The 22,386-nt window shown below is 40.1% G+C and overlaps 1 protein-coding gene across 1 annotated transcript in view; it reads right to left on the minus strand.

The window, feature by feature from the left end:
- PIBF1 (progesterone immunomodulatory binding factor 1) overlaps positions 1-22,386 on the minus strand; it is a 2,608,929-nt gene that overhangs the window by 1,761,220 nt on the left and 825,323 nt on the right. Inside the window, 1 exon segment of the mRNA XM_044071741.1 lies at positions 18,143-18,251. Coding sequence (XP_043927676.1) covers positions 18,143-18,251 — 109 coding nt within the window.

Raw genomic sequence — 22,386 nt, forward strand, 5'->3', positions numbered from 1 at the left:
TTTAGATACAAGCCAAAGGGGCATTTTAGTCAATGACAGGTCTGATAAGGGCCAAGTAGAGTGGTACTGTAACTTCCTTGGACCTGGACACCATACCCTTACCTATAAGTTGGGTGACAGAGAATGATTTTCTTATTATCTCAGCTACATCTTGGTAAAAGACCAGATTGTGGTCTACATACGTTTCCAGATCCCTTACTACTGGGTTGACTTTTTATGGCATTTTATCAGATGGAATAATTAACTTTCATTGACAGTTTGCCAAAGGACATTATAATGCATTTTTTGGCATTGGGTTTTATGCCATGGCTTTGACATCGGTCATTTGTCCGTGTTAAATCCAATTACAAGATGTTTGTGTCTGATTATAAAAATACATATGACTAACTTGAATTGGTTGTATGATTACATTCTAAGGTATAAGACCTTGGACTTGGATATCAAAAATTTGAAACAGTGTCTGTAGATGGAAATAGTACCTAAATGCCTTAGGATATATAAATATCTGAACAATGCTACAAAGGGTTCGGAATTTCATAAAGAACCTATTAAGACATTTGATACTTGTGTTTTTTCCATCATGAAAGCGATTATCAAGCAAAACGAAATAGAAATGGAGTTATTATTTAGGCAGACTGATGATAAAAAAAAACAGTTAATGATTTATTATTTTCAGTGGAAGAAAGAAATAGATATTTTAATATTAAGAACAAAACTGATGATAAATGTGTTTTTATTTCGAAGAGTAAATGTAGAAATCTAGGAAGGGATATAACAGAATATACGGAAAATAGAAGCTACCCTAAGCCTAAGCAGGTGCAGAAACTGGATTTAATAGAGAAGATTATTATAGAAGGGAAGAATTATATAGAGGTGAACACCCCATATTGGGTGGAAGGTATTATAATAATGAAGAACATTATGATAGAAATGTAAATGGGGAAAATTTTAACTTGAATGACCCTTTAGAATTCCTCACATTAAGGAGATTGGAAAGGATAAAAAACAGACCTACAATATATTATAACTACTACAGGGGGCAAGGACAGGTAAAGGGCAAGGATGATATCAGAAAAGCAACCAATAAAGGAGAGTTTAATGAAGGTTATGAAGGTGAAAAAATTGTACAAAATGAGTACATGTTTTCATTTAAAAACTACAATATTTTTAATTATAGTAACATTGAGTTAAATGAGACATATTTTAGTCTATTTATGAAAGGACTTAAGTTTGTGCCTAACAAAAAGAATATTATTAGTAGGTTACTTATTGATTTAAAATTATTTGTAAGAAACACAAATTTTGAAAAAGTTGTAGAAAATTAATTAAAAGATGGTTTAAGTACATCTAAGGTTTATTCAAATCTCCTGCATCACGAAAGACAGCTTTTATTAGAATTAAGTAAGAATAAAAATATTAGGGTAATGAGGTCTGATAAATGGGGTGGGACGGTTATTATGGATAATATATTGTACATTGTTAAAATGCAAGAAATATTAGAAAATGAGAGCAAATATAATAGAGTCTCGATCAACAAAATTAAAAAGTTATGTACTTACCATAATGTATGTAGTCCATCTCGCCGAACATTATGTGTGGGTTCAGAGCTGATCCTCGGCTCTGACTCAGCCGCTTTTAGAAAGCCTGAAAGCTTCTGATTGGCTCGTGGCTAGAAGGTATTCCATGGTGCATGAGCACACTCCCCAGATCTTGTTTGCTGCTAGTCTATATAAGGAGAAAAAGTAGAAAGGAGAACAAAGGTTCAGAAGAATAAACCCTAATAAAAGTGTCCTTTATGATATAAACCACCATAGAAAACTGTTTCCAGATCCTCCAGGAAGGGGGCTGGTGGGTGGGTTCATAATAATGTTCGGCGAGATGGACTACATACATGGAATGTTATGGTGATTACATAACTTCTTTATGTTATGTAGTCCTATCTCGCCTCAATTATTACGTGTAGGACAGCGTCCCTAGCATCTTGTATGGGTGGGCTCACTGGAAAATACTCCTGAGCACAGTGGAACCAAATGAGGCCCTACCCCTGGAAGTCAGATCCAATCTATAATGGGTAATGAAGGTATGAGGGTAGCCCATGTTGCTGCTGCACATATATTATCAGTAGGAGTCCTGGGCTTGGAAGACAGCAGAAGCAGAAAATGATCTGGTAGAATGCGCTTTGACTTTAAGGGGTAACTCTCTTCCCTCAAAAGTATAAATGAAAGAGATGCAATTAGAGATCCAGTTTGATAGTGTGACCATAGAAACTGGCAAACCCATTCTTGTTTCAGCAAAGGAAACAAATAGCTGGTCTGATTTTCTAAATCATTTAGTTCTGTGGATGTAGAAATGCAATTGCCTATGCACATCCAATTGGTGAATTCTATACTCTGCTTTATTGGTGTGATTGGGGAAGAATACTGGCAATTCGATAGTTTGAGTCAAGTGAAAATGGGAGCAGACTTTGGGGATAAAGGAAGGATTCATCCAGAGAGAGACCCTATCTTTGTGAAAAATTAAGTATGGAGGTTTAACTAATAGCGCTTGCAGTTCGGAAACTCGTCTGGCTGAAGTTATCGCCACCAGAAAAAGTGTCTTCCACGACATAAATTTTAATTGACAGCTATAGGCTGGTTCAAAAGGTGGCAAAATAAGTTTATAAAGGACTAGATTTAGATCCCAGGGAGGAATGGGATCTTGAACGGGAGGTCTTATCATAATAAGATTTGTGGGTCATAAGGTTAGAATCATTAATTCCCACATGAAAATTAGATATTGCTGCTAGCTGAACTCTGAGTGTAGTAGCTACCGATCCCTGGTGAAAAAGTTCTGATAGGAACTAACAGGAATGGGAGCTGCAAATGGACTAACCTTTCTGTTATCTGCCCATATAGAAAATTTCTTCCATTTACTGTTATACAATTTTCTAGTTGAGGGCTTATGAGAAGAGGTAATGATATGGGTTACAGCTGGAGACAGATCGTGAAGCCTGACTAATGATTGAACTGGAGCAGCCATGCTGTCAGTTTGAGTGTGTGGAGACAGGGATGAAGAGAACCTGACGTGTGTCAAGAGGTCTGGTACTGGGTCCAGAGTCCATGGATAGTCTAACAGGTGAGGCACGAGGAAAAGGAACCAAATCTGACAAGGCCAGTAAGGAGTGATGAGGATCATCTTGCTTCTCAACAACATTGCTTTCTGTATAACCTTGGGAATGAGTGGAAAAGGAGGAAATGCATAAAGAAGTCCTGGGGCCAATCGTGGATGAGTGCATCTTTCGGAGACTCTCCCGGAGGGGGAATGAGGGAGAAAAAGCTGCTGCATTTGGCGTTGATGGGGCTGGCAAAGAGATCGCAGCAGGGTTGTTCCCATTTGTGGAAGATCTGACGGGCTACTTTCTGGTTCAAAGACCATTCGTGAGGTAACAAAATTGCCCTGCTTAACTTGTCTGCTATCACATTGGATGTCCCCGGGATGTGAGTTGCAATGAGAAAGAGCTGGGAAGAAATTGCCCAATTCCAAACTCGCAGGGCCTCTCGACATAAGGGGTAAGATCCGGTTCCTCCTTGCTTATTTAGATACAATACCACCGACATTGTTGTCTGTCTGGATAGCTATCATCCCTAGAGGGAGAAAGTCGTTAAGTGCTTGCAACTCTAGAAGCACCGCTCTCATCTCTAGGACACTGATATGCAGATGGGCCTCGTGATCTTGCCATGTGCCTTGGACAGTCCTGCCTAGATAATGCCCCACCCCCCACCCTGAGAGGCATCCGTGGTCATAGTGGCAACGGGTTGGTGCAGTACAAAGGGAGTCCCTGTGGTAAGGTGACCTGGCTGAATCCACCAACGGAGATCCTTTGTGCAAGAATCTGTGATTAGTATCTGGTGATGCAGAGGTAAATGCTGAAAAGACCACTGGGATGACAGGAGCCATTGGAGTATTCTCATATGTAGTCTTGCTAATGGTACCAATGTTATAGTCAATGCCATTGTTCCAAGAAGTTGTAACACCACCTTCGCTTTGACTCTTCGAAGGGGAAGTATCCTGTAAATCTGCTGTGAAAGATTTTGTATTCTGCTGGTAGTCTGGCTACCATTGAGACCGTGTCTACGTTTGCTCCTATAAAGGTTATAGATTGAGCGGGCAAAGTTAAGGATTTTTCCCAATTTATAGAGACTCCCAACTGGGAACAGAGCTTGATTGTGGAGTCTCTGTATTGAACTAGAAGATGTCTGGTGGTGGCGGTCAAGACCCAATCGTCCAGGTATGGAAAAACTTGGATTCCCTGATGCCTCAGATGGACTGTCACTACTGCCATGCATTTGATGAACACCCGGGGGGCTGTGGTGAGACCAAAAGGCAGTGCCCGAAACTGGTAAAGATTGGCTCCCAGCCAGAAGCGTAGAAAACTCCTTGATGCTTTGTCCATCTTGATGTGGTAGTAGGCATCTTGGAGATCTATTGAGCACATCCAATTTTCTTTCCCTAACAGAGGGAGTATGGATTGTAGAGTGGCCATGTGGAACTTGGACTTCTTTACATACTTGTTTAACCTGCTGAGGTCTAAAATAGGTCTCCAGTCTCCTGTTCTTTTTGGAACTAAAAAGAATTTGGAGTATGTTCCAAATCCTGTCTGGTCTGCCGGGACCTTTTGGAGCAGCTTTTCTATCTCTATAGCTGCTTGATCCCTGTGATTGGGTGGTACATCTGGAATCCTTTTGGGAGGGCGTGGTGGAAGGAAAAAAGGGTATAGAGTAACCTCTGGTGATAATGTCTTGTACCCACTTGTCTCGGGTGATACTTAGCCAGGCTTTTGGGTACAAAGACAGGTGACCCCTGACCGGCTCCAGAGACGCACAGTCAGGTTCCACATCAGGAATGCTGATAGGGATGGTCAGGAAAGGAATCGCGACCTCCCCTGCCTCTAGGGTGACGTCCACCATTTGTTCCTCCTCCCCTGCCTCTGAAGGAGGAATCACCCTGTGTATCCTGGAAAGATCTCTGTGATTTCTTGAATCACATTTTACCACTCTTCTGACCTTTAGGGTAAGGTCTACAAGGGATGGTAAAATGGACTCCCACGACAGAGAGAGTCTTTCCTTCTGTTCACACCTGGTGAGGGTATCTTTCACCTTGGATCCAAAAAGAGAGGATCCGTCAATGGGAGCATTGGTGAATGTAGACTTGAAAGGTTTAGCAAAATTGCATAGATGCATCCAGGAGTGTATCCTTAAGGAGACTCCTGAACCCACCGCCCTACTCGCACCATCAGCTGCGTATGAGATCAGCCTCATGGAGGAGTTAACAATAGATGTTAAGGTAGCCAACTGAGTAAATAATATAGATGAGACTCCTTCAGTAGAGGTACCTTGAAGAGTATCTCCTAACTCCTTCAGGAGATCTCTCTGAAGTCTCGTGAAGTGTGATAGATAATTCAGCAATCGGCGTGTAAAAGCCGCTGAAGAGAAGATACGTTTCCTGTATCTATCAATCATTCAGAATTCCTTATTGGGCTGATGGATAGAAGAAGAAGTTTCTGCTAGCTCCTTCTTAGTGGCCGCCGCCACCACCATGGCATCTATATGTAAGCCCTTGGATAAAAATTCTTTGTCTTTAGGGGCGGAAAGAAACTTGTTCGGCCTCCTGGGGACCAGTTCCATGGCATCAGGAGTCTGCCATGCTTTCTGACTCACAAGATCCAGTAACTCGTCCAATGGGGGAGACACCCATGAAGCTGAGGGATGAGACCCAAAAGCCTTCAAGTACAATGACTCCTCATTAGACGGGGTAACAGTGGGCCAGCCGCCTCTCTGCCTGAGGATCTCCAAGAAGTCTGTAAAGGAGACATATTCAGAGGATGACTTAGGAGACCCCCTCTGACTCATCGAGGTCAGTGTCAGATGTGAGAGACTCATCAGGAGAGTCTACATGCTTCCTCTTACATGATCTCTTCTGAGGGGGCTCCTCAGCGGGGTTCTCTGGGGAGGCCTCGGACGACTGGGGGTCACCCAAGTGGGGGTCCTGAGGCTATGGGTCTCTGCCATCCGGGGGAAGAGAAGATGCTGAGACTGTAGTCTGCATTTGAGAGAGTATAGCATCGGTACTTCTACGTGGGATGGATTGAGCTATCCAGCATGCTCCTCATCTTCACGAAGACCAATTCCTCCGGCTCCAAAACATGCCTCGGTTCCGAAGAAACCGGAGGTGCCGACTGCTCCAGAAGGATCGGCTCTGAGAACAATGTGGGGTCCAAGCTCACTTGGGCCGACGCACCAAGAGGGAGAATCGGCACTGAAGAAGTTCGATTCCAAGTGCCCCCATCGGGGCCAAACGAGGAGCTTCGGACCACAGACACTACAGACGGTGCCAAGAGTGTCGGAGCGGAACTCTGCTCCGAGACAACTACATGAGGTGCTGGAACCAAAGACTCCACTGTAGTCGGTACCGGCAATATCGGCTCCAAAGGCCCAAGGGTGGCCTAATGGTTAAGGTGTTTGCCTTACAAACACAAGGTGCAGGGTTGGAGTCTCACAAGGGATAACTGGCTAGGCTTAAAATGGCTTGCAAGGGCAGTTAGCTTAGTACTAACCTATGAACCTATGAATATGAACTGGAGGAGGAATGAAAGCAGGACAGGTAGAAGGTGGCGGCTCCGAGACCGAGTGGGTCGGAATCAATAAAAATTTTGGCAAGGCCGAAGACTTGAGGAGTCTGAGCACCACTCTCTCGATTTCTTCTTCAGATAGACTCCAGGAGGATCTGGAGGACAGCATGGGTGACCTTGTTTTCTGTAATATCAGTGATTTAAGGGTAGGGGAGACCGGTGGGATATCCGCTGACCGACTCCAAAGAGGGCTGCTAGTGATCGGCACCAAAACACTTGCTACTAATACTGCAGGGTCTATGTCCAAAATCTCAATCAGCCCCGAAGACTGTGGAGCCGAAGAGAAAGAGACCAACTCCGCTTTTTGTAACTTCTGTGGTGGTTCAGATGCAGAAGTTGGAGCCGGAGAAGGTCGTTTTGAGGTTTTGCCCTTATCCTTCCTAGAAGACTGCGACTTAGGAGAGGAAGAAGAACTGGCTAGGTCTTCTTCGAAGGAAGGTTTCAACAGACCTTTTAAAATAAGTTTATTCTGCCATTCTTGGAGCACTCTAGGGCTAAAAGAATGGCAGAAAAGGCAGGTTTCTTGCAGATGTATGGCCCCTAAGCAATATACACAAAAGCTATGTCCATCATTGATGGACATTTTTTGTGAACACTTAATGCACTTCTTAAAGCCTGACGGTTTGTGTTCCTTAGATTCCTTAGACATATTGACAGCAAAGGAAGGTCAACACACTCGCACAACAAGAGAGAAACTAGATCCTCTAACTTAAACAGATCTAGCCCTATCACACTCTAAGAAAAGAAAGGGGGGGGGGCTAGGTCCTCTAACTTAAACGGACCTAGTGTGAAGAACAAAATAGGGATAAAACTAGAACCTCTAACTTAAAAGGTCTAGCAAAAAACAAAACACACACACTCATGGGATACCACACGTGAACAAGCAATAGGCCCAGAAAATACAATATACGATAATCAAGTCAAATCCGGTTGAAGTCACAAATCGGAAGTCACAAAAAATGACTATCAGTAATAAGCTATGATAGAAAACTCTCTATAAGCAATAAATTCCTGAAAAGGAAGTAATAGTAATAAAAAAGGTATCACTTAGCCACGGCCAACCAAGACAGCTTCCGACTGAAGATGCGGCAAATGAGATCTGGGGAGTGTGCTCATGCACCATGGGATACCTCCTAGTCACGAGCTAGAAGTTTTCAGGCTTTCTAAAAGCGGCCGAGTCGGAGCAGAGGATCGGCTCCGAACCCACATGTAATAATGGAGGCAAAACAAGACTACATAACATTACTGCTTATTCTAAAATTGATTTTGGATTAAGAGAATTGTAATATGATGAGATGATTAATGTGGATTTATATAATTTTCTATGGATTGAAAAGCCTGTGATACCATCCATATCTGGTATTCCAAAGGTGCATAAAGATCCAAGTAATCCACCTTTATGACCTACTGTGGCAGCAAATGGATATAAAACACATGCAATAGCAAAATATATAGACATGAAATTAAAAGCAGTACTGGATGAAAAAAGAGTGCATTCTGAAGGATTCATGGGATTTTTTAAATCTATAGATCAGAATGTATATAATAAAGATATAATACTTAGCTGATATTATAGATTTATTTTCAGTGATACTACATTAATTAGGTATGGAGTGTTTTGAATAGACTCTAGTGGATGAAAGGAAATTCATTTTTAAAGAATTTCGAGTAATAATGGAATTGTTAGAAAGGGTACTTAAAATATATTAATTTTGATGGGGAATTTTTTAAAACAAATAAATGTAATAGCCATGGGGGCAAGTTGTGCCCCCAGTTATGCAAACATAGTTTTAAAAACATGGGAGAAAAATGTATTTTTAATATCCCTTATGTAAAATGTTGGTGCATGTACAAGAGACACTTAGACGACTTGTGTATCTTTTGGACTGACACAGAAGAGAAACTGAATGAATTTTTAAATTATATTAGTAACACTACTGATTTCTTTAAATTCACTTACATTACCAAAGATCTGGTGAACTACCTTGACATAACAATACATAAGGATCTGACTAAAAATTAGTTTAAATCTACAGTTGATAGAAAGAATACTTTTTTTAATTGCTACCTATACTTTACCAGTGGCACCCATATAAACAACACAGGAACATTTTGAAAAGTCAATTTATTAGGATATCAAGAATGACCTTGTAAGAGTTCGTTTTTATTAATGAATGTGATAAACTGAAAAATATGTTTATAGAAAGAAAATATCCTAATAAGATGAGCAAATAAGTTTTTAATGAGGTAAGAGAAGGGAAAAAGAATAAGTTTAGTCCATTATTAAGTAAAGACAACAGTAATTTAAGATCCAACAATCAGAGGAATCTGATAAAAAAGGGGGAAGATGTGTCAACAGGGTCTTTAGTAATGAATTTTAATAGTGAAACTGTGATTGTTAAGAATATTATTTTTAAAAACTGGAATATGTTTTCAAATTTTTCTTATTTGGATATGATATTTAAGCAGCAACTTAATTTTACATATAGGAAGAACATAAATATTAAAAAATATTTAGAGCATTAGAGCACCATGTATATTTAAACAAGGATATGAGTAAAAGAAAAGGGACATTCAAATGTGGTAGGTGTCCCCATATTATGAATGCTGAGAATATATATATATATATATATATATATATATATATATATATATATATATATATATATATATATACATACATACAAAGCAGAGATACACAGGGTAAAAAGTCTGCAAACTGTGATAGTGAGGGAGTTGTCTATTTAGTTGACTGTAAAAAATGCCCTACTTTTTATGTGGGGAAAACAGAAAGAGCTTTAAAAAGAAGAATTTATGAGCACCTAAAAGATTTATAAACATACTACTTACTCATTTCTTTATACTGGAAGCAACTCCCTATGATGTCAGAGGGGGGCAATGGAAGACAAAAACTGAATACCGAGAGGTTTTCTGGCAATTGACTCTTGAAGCTAATGAATATGTCTCCCTTGCCCCAGTTTTAAAACCTAGGGCTGCTAGATTATAAACATAATATACATCTGAACGTTATTATATTATTTAGTATTTTTTTGTTTTATAGACTAGGTGGAGGTAATATGTCCATTATTAAATATGTTTTTGTTGGTTAGAAGTTTATTTTTATCTTACTGTAATTGCAATTCTAAGTGTTTTTAGAAAAAAAAGGTTATAGATCAGAACACTAGATGAGATCAAAATAGTAGTTTTCTTTTTTTTTTTTTAATTCTCTTTATTGTTCTATTCAAACATTAACAGCAAATAACATCAGACAAACATACACGAACAAGCTACATATGCAACTATATACACTTATACACTGCCCAAAATAACACAAAGGGTAGTACAGTAATCAGATATTCATTTCAGTATATGTTCAAATAACATTCTCCAATATTCTTGCAGATATGGTTTCTGGTTAATGTTATGAAACAAGTATCTATGTGCCTTAAGGTGTTTAATAGCCAGAGTCTTGAACCCTTCCCAAGATAATAAGTGCCTATTTTTCCAATTAAGAGAGATATAATATTTTACTAACATAAGTATGGAAATCAGAATTCTATATTTCGCCTCTGATAGGCCTGGGGGAGGGATGTGTAGGAGAGTGAATTTCCATGAATGGGTTGATTTTTCGTAGCCATTTTTTTCCAGTAGGACTCTCAGGGCACACCATAGTTTATATGAGCATTTGCAACTCCAAAATATATGTAGGAGATCATCTGTTGGATTTTGACAGACTTGACATTGAGGGGAGTAATTAGGGTATATTTTGTTGATTATGTCAGGGGTAAGGTATGCATTGTTCATTACCATGATCTGGGTATATTTAATTTTCTTTAGGGGTATGTGTTTAGCGCTAATTCTTATGGCATTTGAAATCTGGTTATGGGTAATAGAGGGATCTTGCTTTAACCAATATTTGGAGAAAATGGGCTCATTATGTGTTTTGGAGGCCATGATAACTTTGTAGGTATTTGAGGTAATTTTCTTTTTAAGGAGGAATAGTTTCCACAGTGCCTTGCAAGTTGAGATATCCTTATCAGTTACCATGGGGTAGTCTAGGTACATATGGACTAACTCCCTGATTTGTCTTAATATAACTGTATATTTTTTCGGTAAGTTCATGTTAATTCTCATATCAGAGACTGTCTGTTGCTTAAAGGGGAAGAGGTCAGAGATGTTTGTATTCCTGAGAAGGGGGTATTTGTCTAGGTTTACCACACGGCCGTTCATCTTTAGATTAGGGTTGAGATGTAATGGTTGTAAAGTGTTAAAGGCAGGGGTCAGGTTTAAAGAACTAAAAAGATTTTGTAGTGACTTTATATTAGATTTAATGCCTTTATGCAACTTAGTCTTTCCTATGTTTTCTTTATTCAAGAAAGGGAGAGCAGAGGGATTAAGGTTTAGAGATTTGACATAATTGCTAAAAAGTATGACTCGGGCTGGACAACACATAGTGTAATTCTTATTGTAGGAAGAAATGTTTATGATTCTACTCCCACTGATTATTTCATAGTATAGTTTAAAATCTGGCAACCCAAGGCCTCCTTGCTCCTTAGGAAATGTAAGTTTTGTGTAACTAATCCTAACAGATTTGGGGGACCATATAAATTTTGAAATAAATGAGAAAATAGTTTTAAAGAATTTGTTGTGTAGTGTAATATTTGTCGCATTAAAAATATATAGAAATCTAGGAAGTATATTCATTTTTATGATTGCAGTTCTGGCTAGGAGTGGAAGTTTAAGTTTGGCCCATTTGTTTAAATCATTTTGAACACTCAGCTATAATTTAGCCATATTGCTCTGGTATTGAGCTGGATGCTCCTGAAAAAAGGATATTCCCAGGTAGTGGAAGTGTTGTTTAATGTTTATACCTGTAGTAGGGAATATGTTTGGGAATGGGGAAAGACATATTTATTGGGAATATTAATGATTTATCTCTATTGAGTTTGTAGTTTGCTAATTTGGAAAAGGTGTTAATGGAGGACATAATTTTCTCAAGATCGGAACTAGGTAAAGTAAAATAGATGTTTAAATCATCAGCATACGCTGAAAGGGGAAGTTTAGTGTTAAATAGAACAGGAGTATGATGGTAGGTTTTCTGTTTGATTAGTAAGAATAAGGGTTCGATGTATAGGTTGAATAATAGCGGAGAGAAGGGACATCCTTGCCTAGCACCATTATGAATTTCAATTCTGTTAGATATCTGGTTATTTATTTGTAATATAGTATATGCATTAGAGTAAAGAATTTTAATCTTGTTAATAAATAAGTTTGGTATGTTGAAATATGGGAGAATATCAAATAGAAATTCTGTACTGATTCGGTCGAAGGCTTTGGATGCATCAATAGCTAGACAGTACAGAGGGCTTTTGGCCAGAGAAGAGAGAGAAATCATAGCGTCTAATGTAAGGGTGTGGTCTATTGTTCGTGCATAATGAAGCCAGATTGTTCAGGTGAAACAATAGTAGAAATGACTGCATTGAGTCAATTGGCAAGAATTGTGGCCAAGATCTTCATTTCCATGTTAACAATAGAGATGGGTCTATATTCCCAGGGGGTTTTCGAATCAGTGTTATGTTTAGGGATAAGGATAGTTCTAGATGCGTTAAGGTGTATGTCTTTATATCCAACTCTGATAATATGATTAAACAGCAGAAGCAGAGCTTTGGAGATTTTGGGTGTGAAAGATTTATAAAATTCGGCCGTGAAGCTATCCGGTCCAGGGGATTTGTTAGATTTTAATTTATTAATTGCCAATATAATTTCTTGTTGTGTAATTTCCCTGTCAAGGGAGTCTTTTTGATTCTTAGTTAGCTTGGGGAAGGATAAGTTGTTTAAGAGGCTTTGTAGTTCTGCTTTGTCGATAGGGCCTTCAGGAGGACTGTAAAGTTGAGAGTATAAGGACTCGAATAGTTTGATAATATCGTGCGTATTCTGATATTCTTTCTCCTGATAAGATATTTCCGAAATAAAGGGAGATGTTCTGTTTTGGTTTATCACTCTGGCTAAGAATTTAGAGGGGAATTGAGCCAGTTCCGAATAATTTGCTAATAGTAGTTTTGTAATATCCCTTTCTTCTTAATAAACATGCCTTAAAATACGATTTTTAAAATAGGATTTTCAAATATAATTTTAACATCTTTTCATTATTTATTGCAATGGAATTATATTTTTGAGATTTTTTTTTTAAGAATATGTATAAGTTTTTTAATGGTGGCATAATAGTAGTACATTGGTTGAGGTTCAGTTAAATTGTAAAATTGAAGTAATTGGTAATAATAATTAATTGGTTTTAGTATAAATAGGAATGCAAAAGAATGGATTAGTAGCATGTCTGAGGACGTTCCAGGGCAGAAAGAAAAATGCAGTGACAAAGTTAAGCATTTTGTTCTAATTGCATTTTGTTTTGGTTATTGTTAGTTTATTTTGGTTATTAAATTCATTTTTTACTCCGTAAGTCATTGGTTATCATTTTTTACCTCTACAGGGCTTTTGTTGTTCGAGTTTGTTGGTAAGGATCTTTGGCTCTACACTTTTGGCACTGTGAGTCTCCTTGAGTTTTGTGATGTTTGTGTCCTGGGGGAATCTATGATAGCTTCAAATTTACAGTCATCTGCGAAGTTGGCGAGCCAAAGGTCTTTAATGTTCGCCTTGACTTCCGAGAAGTAGATGCCAAACAGGAGAGGGCCAAGCACATAAACCTGGGTACTCCACTGGTGACCGGTCTCTTGGTGAAGGTGGTCTCACCAATCTTGACTTCTTGGGTTCTGTCTATGAGCCAGCTGGCAAACCAGTGAGTTATGTAAGGGTTTACGTCTAGCTAGGAGAACTCGTCAACAATGTCTGAGTGAAGTATTATATCAAGTGCCTTAAACAGGTCAAGATATGCAGTATGTACAGTTTAACCCTCATCCATTGCCTTGGTGAGCCTCTCAAAGAAGTCCACCAGGTTAAGTAGGCATGACTTTCCCTTAACAAAGCCAAACTGGGGTGGGTCCAATGTACATAGGGTGCCAATGCCCTTGTTTATCACTTCCATGATAATTCATTCCATGGCTTTGCATACTAAGCTTGCAAGACTGATGGGTCTAAAGTTCCCTGAGTCGGTTGATGGTCTGCCCTTGTGGAGGGGATTGACTATTGCAGTCCTCCATTCACTTGGAATGTAGCCTGTTTCAAGGCTGTTGAAGAACAATGCCTCAAGTGGTCCTGATATGTCATGTTTTAGACTGTTCCAGAGGCAACCGGAGATGTTATCACGATCCATGCAAGCAGTGTTCTTGGCTTTAGCAAGAGCTGCCAGCACCTGGTCCCTGCTGACAGCTGAGGGAATTATGTTGGAGGGGAATTTACCTGGTAGAGCTGGGGGGGGGGGGGGGGTTGAAGTTTGAGCAGATTTTATCAACCAGTAGATTTGCTATGTCACCCAGATCAGTACAGGTGTTATCGTTTACCACTAGTTCAGCACACTGTTGTGTATTACTCCTTAGGTTCCAAGCAAAGTTGAAGAAAGCCTGCTGACTGTCCTTAGCCTGTGAGCCTACCTTGACCTCATATTTGGCTTTGTTGGACTTCATTAGACATCTTAGTTTCTTGTTTAGTTGTATAAGAGAGAACTTGTATTAAAGGTTGTTGCTTTTCCTGATCTTGGCCATCAGTTTTCTTCTTTTATTATATACCTTGAGGATTCCAACAGTAGGGTTTGTTTTCAGTGTTTATTTTGGATTTCTAGTAGGTAAGCAGGCCTCTATGCAGCCATTCACATGTTTGTATAGTGACTCTGAATAATTCTGTATAGGTAGAGGTGGTCTCAGGGTTGGAAGGAGCCTTGAATTTTGACAAACTCTCACTCAATAGGATGTAGTTTTCCTTTGAACAGATCTGAACTGTTTCTAATTTAACAGGATTTTCTGGGTTGATTTTTACTTCAAATGTGACAGCTTTGTGATCTGACCTCACTTGAGAGGATGTGACATTGCGGGGAAGGGGAGGGGGGCAATGCACTCCTATGCTGGTGAGTACCAGATTCTCTAGATGGAGTGTGTACACTATGTCCAAGGGTGTTAGTATTAATAAAGTCCTAGAAGCATTGTGCCTATGAGTTTGAGGTAGTGTACATTTCCAAGTCTATAGAGGGTTAGTTAAAGTTACCCATGAAGAGGGTGTTTGGTTGGATGGTTAAGACATCTAGTAGGTTTAGTTAAGAGTCATAAGACTCTAGGGGCAAAGATAGTGACCTGTAGCTAGCCATAATATGGTGCGGGACCTTACCTATGGTAACTCTCATATAGAGGAGCTCCATGGTATCATTTTTTTTAACCAACCTGAGGTATGTTTGTTGCAAACATAGATCAAAACATCTCCACCTTTAGCCCCAGTCTGTGCTGATATTGGTCTAAATGTGTGGAAAGCACTGTAGCCTTGCACTTCCGGAGTGATTTCTACAACTTTAAAACAAGTCTCGGTCACAACACAGATGTCTACATTCTTCATATTAAGGAGGGCTTGAAAGGTATAGAGTTTTTTGGGTTTTTTTAGGCTCCAAGCAATGAGCAGCAACATCTTAAGGATGCTTTTAGACTTTTTCACTAGGTTGGTAGTTTTGTCCAAAATGCCATGGATATCTTGGGAGTCCAGAGAATGCTAAGACAGGGTCTATTCACTTTGTGAATACTCTCAGAGCAGCAGTGGAAAGTCCAAAAGGCAAAGCAGTAAACAAAGTGAAATCCAAAATCACAGAATCCTAAATAAAATCATCTGTTCATGATGAAAAGGAATAAGAAGGTTAGCATCCTTCTGATCCAAGGTAACCAAAAAAGCTTTGGGAGAAATCAGAGGGAAATGATTTTTGGAGCATTAACATAATACATTTTGGAATTTTCAAAAAGATCAGAGGGAAAAGAGTTTTGGAGCATTAACTTAATAAATTTTGGAATTTTCAAAAAGATCTTCAAAAACAGACAAATCCAGAAAGTCTCCAGGTAATCTCTTTCCTTTTTGATGGGGAGGAATAATTTTTTACACCCTGATCTAGAAGGTCCAAAATGATAGCAGGAACTGGATGTCTTTGGTTTGGAGGTTTTTATGGAACCATATGTGGATGAGAGAGGGAATTCCACTGTAGTGCGCACCATTTGTAGATGATTTGCACAACCCAAGAATCTGTTGTAAATGTCTTCCAGATGTTGAGAGGGACAGAAAATATATTAGGAAGTGGGGAGGATGGAAGTCAGAAACTAGAAAGCTTATCTGTGAAAAGTTCTTTGACCCCTTTAAAATCAGATATGATCTTACCTGACAATTTTGGATTTTTTGACTTTCTGCTGAGTAGTTTTTTTGTGATGGAAAGGGCCTAGTTTGGAAGGGTAATTCCTTTGAAATTTTGGGAGGGGGAAGAAAAAGTTGAACTCCTGTATAATTTTACTTCTTTCTTCCTTTTCTGAATATTTCATCAGAAGGGGGGACCAAACAGTAGTTCTTAACCAAAGTTTTGACATCCTCAGGTAGTGAGAGGAATCTGAGACAGGAAAACCTCTCAAGAACAGACCCAGTGATCGATGCCCAGGAAGAAGCATCTGTAACATCATATGCACACTTAATGGAGTGACAACCTGAGAAGCAGAAGAAATTACAGTCTGAAGTGCAGATCTGCATTCACTGTCAAGAAAATAAGGAATAAGTTTAGATGTATTGTCACAGATGGACAACAGGTATCTGATCACATTGGTTTGATAATTAATAGCACAGGAAGCTAATGCAGTATAAACTTTCCTGCTGTTCCTGTCCACTGATGCACTATATTTATAGTTTGGTAATGTATTTGAGGAATAAGAAAGTTTAGATGGCTTGTCACAGTATGTCAAAATAAGTGCAGAGTCAGATGTGGGGTTCTTGTACAGATATTTGTGACTGTCAGGGACTTTATAAGATCTGTCAGGCTTTTCTGGTGCAGGGGGCTGAAACTTTAGAGCTACTGAATCTGAATGTAAGGTGTCCCCCAAAGCATCTAAAACAGAAGGGGCATCACAATTCTCAAGGACATCCATATGCAATAATCTGTAGTACCACTTCTGAGATGTGTATCCAAAAGAAGGTTCTTCTGGGGTGAGTCTGAGGATAAAGTGTCTAACTTTAGACTCAAAACCAGAAGGGAAGTACCACTGAGAGGAGGAGTAGTAGTACAGTGGCTCAGAGTCTGATTCTGAGAAAGAATCTTCCCCAGAGAAAGTATCCCTTTTCCTTTCCAGAGGGGTAGAAGGTGAAGAGGCAAAAAAAATGTGAGGGTTCTAAAACCAAAAAGGTTTTAAAAAGTACATGAGAAAAGTCCTACCATTCTTGTTAAGAATATCTGGGTGCAGATGTAGCAGAATAATGAAATATGTTTATTCTTCCATTTTCTTTTTTGGGGTTTACATAGGGACTGATCTAGGACATCCTCATTTACTAGTATATGAAAAATACTTTCCGATCCCTCCAAGATCACAAGTCTAGTGTCTCTCCCTTTGCAGCTTTAATGACCATTTAACTAATCAGACAGGATGCTCTAGAAGGCTCACTGTGTTGGCCTCCAAAGGTTTAGTGACATGGGAAATGGGTGCAGAGGTCAGATGGTCTGCTGTCTTGTCAAGAATTTCAAAAGATACATCCTACTGTGACCGACAGAAAGAAATGGACAAAGCAATTTCTTTCTTTTTCTTAGTTTTCTTTTTGGGCTACAAAAGTATTTCCAAGAAGGCAGCTTCAGAAGACAGTGGCTCACGCCAAAGTCTGCAGTGTTTGTTTTTGAAGTACATTTTTAATGATGACAAACCGTTTCTGAGGGGTTTTGGGACAAATAACTGACACAGCAGTCTTTGGTATCATGGTCAGATCCTACAAAAGACACTTGGTATGCCTATCCTTGTACAGGATCTGCCTACTACAGAGGCATTTCCTCTAAGATGACATGAGCAAAGTTCAAAAGTCAGAAAAATGTTTAATAATGAGGTACTTAGCTTTCCTTCTCAAAAGCAACCAGATCCTTTTGTACAGTTAAACTGAGCTTCAAATGGAATCTTGTTTCCTAGACTGATGTCAAGAAAGTTCTAAGGATTTTCATGCTCGTGTGTACCTTAAGTAAAAGCACAAAGTCCTAGTGGCTTGGTCTACAGTCAGATGGACAGTGTGTGAGGAAGGAGCACCTAAACTTTGGTATACCTGCTGAATGTACAGTATCCTTGTCAGGATATGTCCCATCTGTCAGCATTACTGCAACAGGGATTTAATGAAGAACATTAAAAAGCATTAATTTCATATTAGCACAGCCAAAAAATGAAACCATTTAACATTTTACTGAGGTTCAAATGTGACCTTATCATCTGTTCTAAAACCAGTATGTGTAAGGAGAAAACTAAGAATTATCTTTTGTTTCCTCATCTATGAATTATAACATACCAATATACAACGTACAGTTAGCATTTAATAACAAGGATGTACCTCTTTAAGTAAATCGTTTCTTTCTTTTGATACTGCTTTATTTGTAGCTTCAAGTATTTCAGATGTTCTTTTGAGATCTAACAGTTCACGATCAAAGGCATCTCTTTCCCTGTAAAATAAATAAATATACAGATAAACAGCACACCAACAGAAATGCAATCAGACCTATGATCAGCAAGTTCCAAGTTGTGAAATGTACAGGGGCAAGGGCGAACAAGCTGCGATGAAATGATGCAGAAATCAATGGGTCAGTCCCACTGAATCACACTATTTTTCACAGTTACACTGACACTGCTTAGCAGCTGCTCATGTTAAAACATAAAAATAAACAATTGAGATCAAAATTCTTCTTACTTGCTCTATTTGCAGCCTCAGTGAGGACAGAATTTGACTGGATTACTGATAATGGCCTATGAGACCTCTATACTTTCAAATTATGATATCACAGTTTTTTTTTCTTTCTCAAAGCACTCGTTAGGTAATAAATTAATAATGTTATACAACACCATTTATTCACTTACACAGCAAGCCACTAGTTCATATCTATACTTAGTAGCCTTATTCCAGCAGGCAGAGTACAAAAACAAATACTACATGATGCACTTGCCAAAGTAGAAGATAGGTTCATAGGTTGGTACTGGGCTACCTGCCCGAAGGCATATATTAGCCCAGCCACATTGTGCGGTATTCACCGCCCCTTTAGTAGTTCCCTAGACCCTTGTACTAGCAGCTAGTACCCTTGGCCCCTATCTAGTAGTGCTGTTGGTGTGATCCCCGGTGTGAACTTTCTGTTACCCATCCACTCATCAAGGTTCCTCTTGAAGAGTGATAGTGAGGGGCTCTGTCTTATGTAGATCGGGACCCTGTTCCATAGTAAGGGAAGTCTCTACGAAGGGAATCTATCCCTCCAGCATGTTCTATTCATTGCTGTGTTGAGGTTTATATCCCTAGAGCATGTAGCTCGAGTAGATTTGGTTTTGCTAAGATGGAGCATGTTCATCAATTCTAGGTTGGACATGGCTCTGTACGTTAGAAAGAGATCGCCTCTGAGAAAGCGATATGCAACAGAGAACAGTCTTAGCTTTTTCAATCGTGCTGCATAGGGCAACTGTTTGAGGCCAGTAATCCTCTTGGTTAGGTACCTCTGTGGTCTCTCCAGCTGCTGGAGATGTCTAGCCAGGTACATTCCAACTGGTGCATTGTACTCAATAATGGGTCTGATGAGGGAAGAGTAGAGGGGCACCATTACATCCTTAGAGCTTGATGCGAACCCTTTCGTGATCAGATGGGTCACATAGAAGGATTTTCTAACCACTTTGGCAATATGGTTATCAAAGGAAAGCTGACTATCTACTTGGGTCCCTAGATCCCTTATTTCTTCTTCAGATTTCAGGGGATTACCTCCTATGTTGTAGTTTGCAGGTACTCTGTTTTTTCCAAAGGGGATTACTACGCATTTTTTTGCATTTAGCTTGAGACCATGGCTTTGACACCATGCATCAGTCTCATTTAGGCCCTTCTGGAGGATCTCCATGTCAGCCGGAGACTCTATTATAGCACCCAGTTTGCAGTCAGCCACAGCCCTTCTGGGCTTGCCTGTACTTCTGAGAAGTATATGCCAAACAGGAGGGGCCCCAGGACAGAGCCCTGAGGCACACCACTCGTTACTGGTCTGGATTCGGACATAGATCCCGCTACTCTTACTTTATGGGATCTGTCCGAGAGCCAGTTTGCGATCCATCTTGTGACGTAAGGGTTTATGCCCAGGCTGGTGAGCTTATCAATAATACCTGAATGGGGAATGGTATCAAATGCTAGCAAGGTCAAGGTAAGCCGTATGTACCTCCTTTCCCTTATCTATAGCCTGAGTAACTGTCTCAAAGAAATCCACCAGGTTCAGGAGGCATGATCTGCCCTTGATGAAGCCGAACTGTGTGGGGTCCAGCGACTGGAGGTTCCCAATCTCTCCATTTATGAGTTCCGTAATGATTTGCTCCATAGCCTTACAGATCAGACTGGTCAGGCTTATTGGTCGGTATTTCCCAGGGTCAGTTGTGGCCCCACCCTTGTGTAGCGGGACCACCGTTGCCGTGTGCCATTCTATGGGCACATATCCTGTGGAGAGGCTGAGACTGAACAGGGTATTAAGATGCGGGGTTAATTCCTTTTGGAGCTCGCATATGACACAGCCTGGGACACCATCTGGTCCCATGGAGGCAGTGTTTTTAGCTTTAGATAGAGCCTTGTTAACCAACGTATCAGTAATAATTGGACTTGCACAATCCCCTGTAATGGTAATAGGCCCTGTAGGTGGTGATGGGGGGGGGGAAGAAATTTGCACTGACCCTGTCAGCCAAGATGTTGGCAATGTCAGAAGGGTCAGTGTATTTTGTTCCATTTTGTACTAGCTCAGAACAGACCTGAGTGTTGCCATTTAGGTTTTTCACGTATCCATAAAAGGCCTTATGGTTATCCTTGGCAACTTTCTTTTCAAAATTAGCTTTAGTTGACTTGATGAGGGCCCTCAATTTCTTACTAATGCTGATCAAGGATGATTTTTCTACTTGAGATTTGGCCTTTTTTTGTATATGTCTCCTCCTTTTATTGTAAAGTTTGCTTATGGCCAGGGTCCACCAGACTGGTCTCTTCTTGCTTGAGGAAGGAGTCTTGGTTTTATTTGGGATAGCACGGTCCATGCAATCCTGAAGATGCATATAGAGTGCCTTGGTGCAGGAGTCCGCATCCTGGATATCATTATCCTTCGGTTGCAAAGCTTTCCACTTCGGTTGCAAGTAGTGTGAAGTTTGCTTTGGAAAGGTTTTTGACTATGGTTTCTTTGACTGGGGGAGGTGGAGGGGTGAGGATGTCCATGGTTATCAGTTTGTGGTTGGATCTGACCAAGGAGGGAGTGATAACGGGTGTGGTACAATGGGCGCACATATTTGTGATGATTAAAAATTATATGTTGTCCGCTCTAGTGGGGGAACATACTAGTTGTTCAAGGGCATCTGAATTTATAAATTCTATGAATCGCTGAGCATAGGAGTTGGAACACTGATAGCTCGCCCAGTCTATACCAGGGTAGTTGAAATCACCCAAGATTATGGTGTTGGGTAGGATCTTTATATTTTCCAATGTCTCAAGGAATGCAGAGTGAGCATCTTGGAACATGGTGGGCAATCTATAACCGGCTACAACTTGAAATGTGGTTTTGCCTGCTGATAGTTGCGCGTGGATGATCTCTGGGGCATCATGCTGCACTACTAACCTGGAGATATGGGTATCCTTGATGAATATGGATACACCTCTGCCCTCTGTACTGCGATCTGGTAACTGAGGCCGGAAGGTATGATATGAATTGTAACCTGGCAGTGCTGGGGTGCTCTCTTGAGCCTTGAACCAGGTTTCCGTCACTGCACAAACATAGATTTTCTCCATGCTGAGGAGAGCCTTGAGTGTGTGCATTCTGAGGTTGAGACTTCTGGCGTTGAGTAGCATTACCCTTAGTTTTTGGTTACCTGTACTGGTTACGGTGGTTGGTTTGTCCTTTGAGCCTTGGCTAAAAAAGACACTATGGGGACGGCAAGAGCCTTGGCCAGCATTCGAAAACCTAGGGGTGACAGGTGCAACCCATCTCTGGCAAAACAGCGAGGCTTGTCTATCATGTCATCTCAGGCAGACAGACACTGGATCCCCTTAGAATGACACCAGAAGCTTAGCCAATTGTTGAAATTGATCATTTTGTCTTTGTATTGTGGTATCATTCTAGATGAAAGTAGTATGCTACTCAAGGTCAGGGTCATACCAGCTTGGGCTACATGATCAGAGAGCTCCTCAATGTCTCTTTTCATGTAGTCCAGGGAGGTACGTCTTAGATCATTCACACCAACATGTACAATGACAGCGTCATACTTGTACTTGTTCTGGAGTGACCTATGTGCCTGTGTTATGTGGCGAATGAAAGCACCCGACAGGCAGCTGACAGTAACCTTCTCCTTGTTCAGCCTGGTGAGTGGAACATCCATATGCCTTACTAAAGAGTCTCCTATTACTAGCGTGTTAGGTATGGTGTTTTGCATTAAGGGCGGTTGTGAGGCACACTGCTGAGGTGAATTATGTGTTTTCTGGCTTGTGTTTGGGGGTGCAAGTTGCTTGCTTGTCTGCTTTGGAGGGCACTGTTTCTTTTTCAGATTGGTACCTAGTGCCTCCGAATATGTTTTTGTGTATTTATGCGTATGTTTTGC

The sequence above is a fragment of the Protopterus annectens genome, chromosome 5.part0 (assembly GCF_019279795.1).
Source record: "Protopterus annectens isolate FY-2018-M chromosome 5.part0, PAN1.0, whole genome shotgun sequence".
In the NCBI taxonomy this organism is placed as follows: Eukaryota; Metazoa; Chordata; order Ceratodontiformes; family Protopteridae; genus Protopterus; species Protopterus annectens.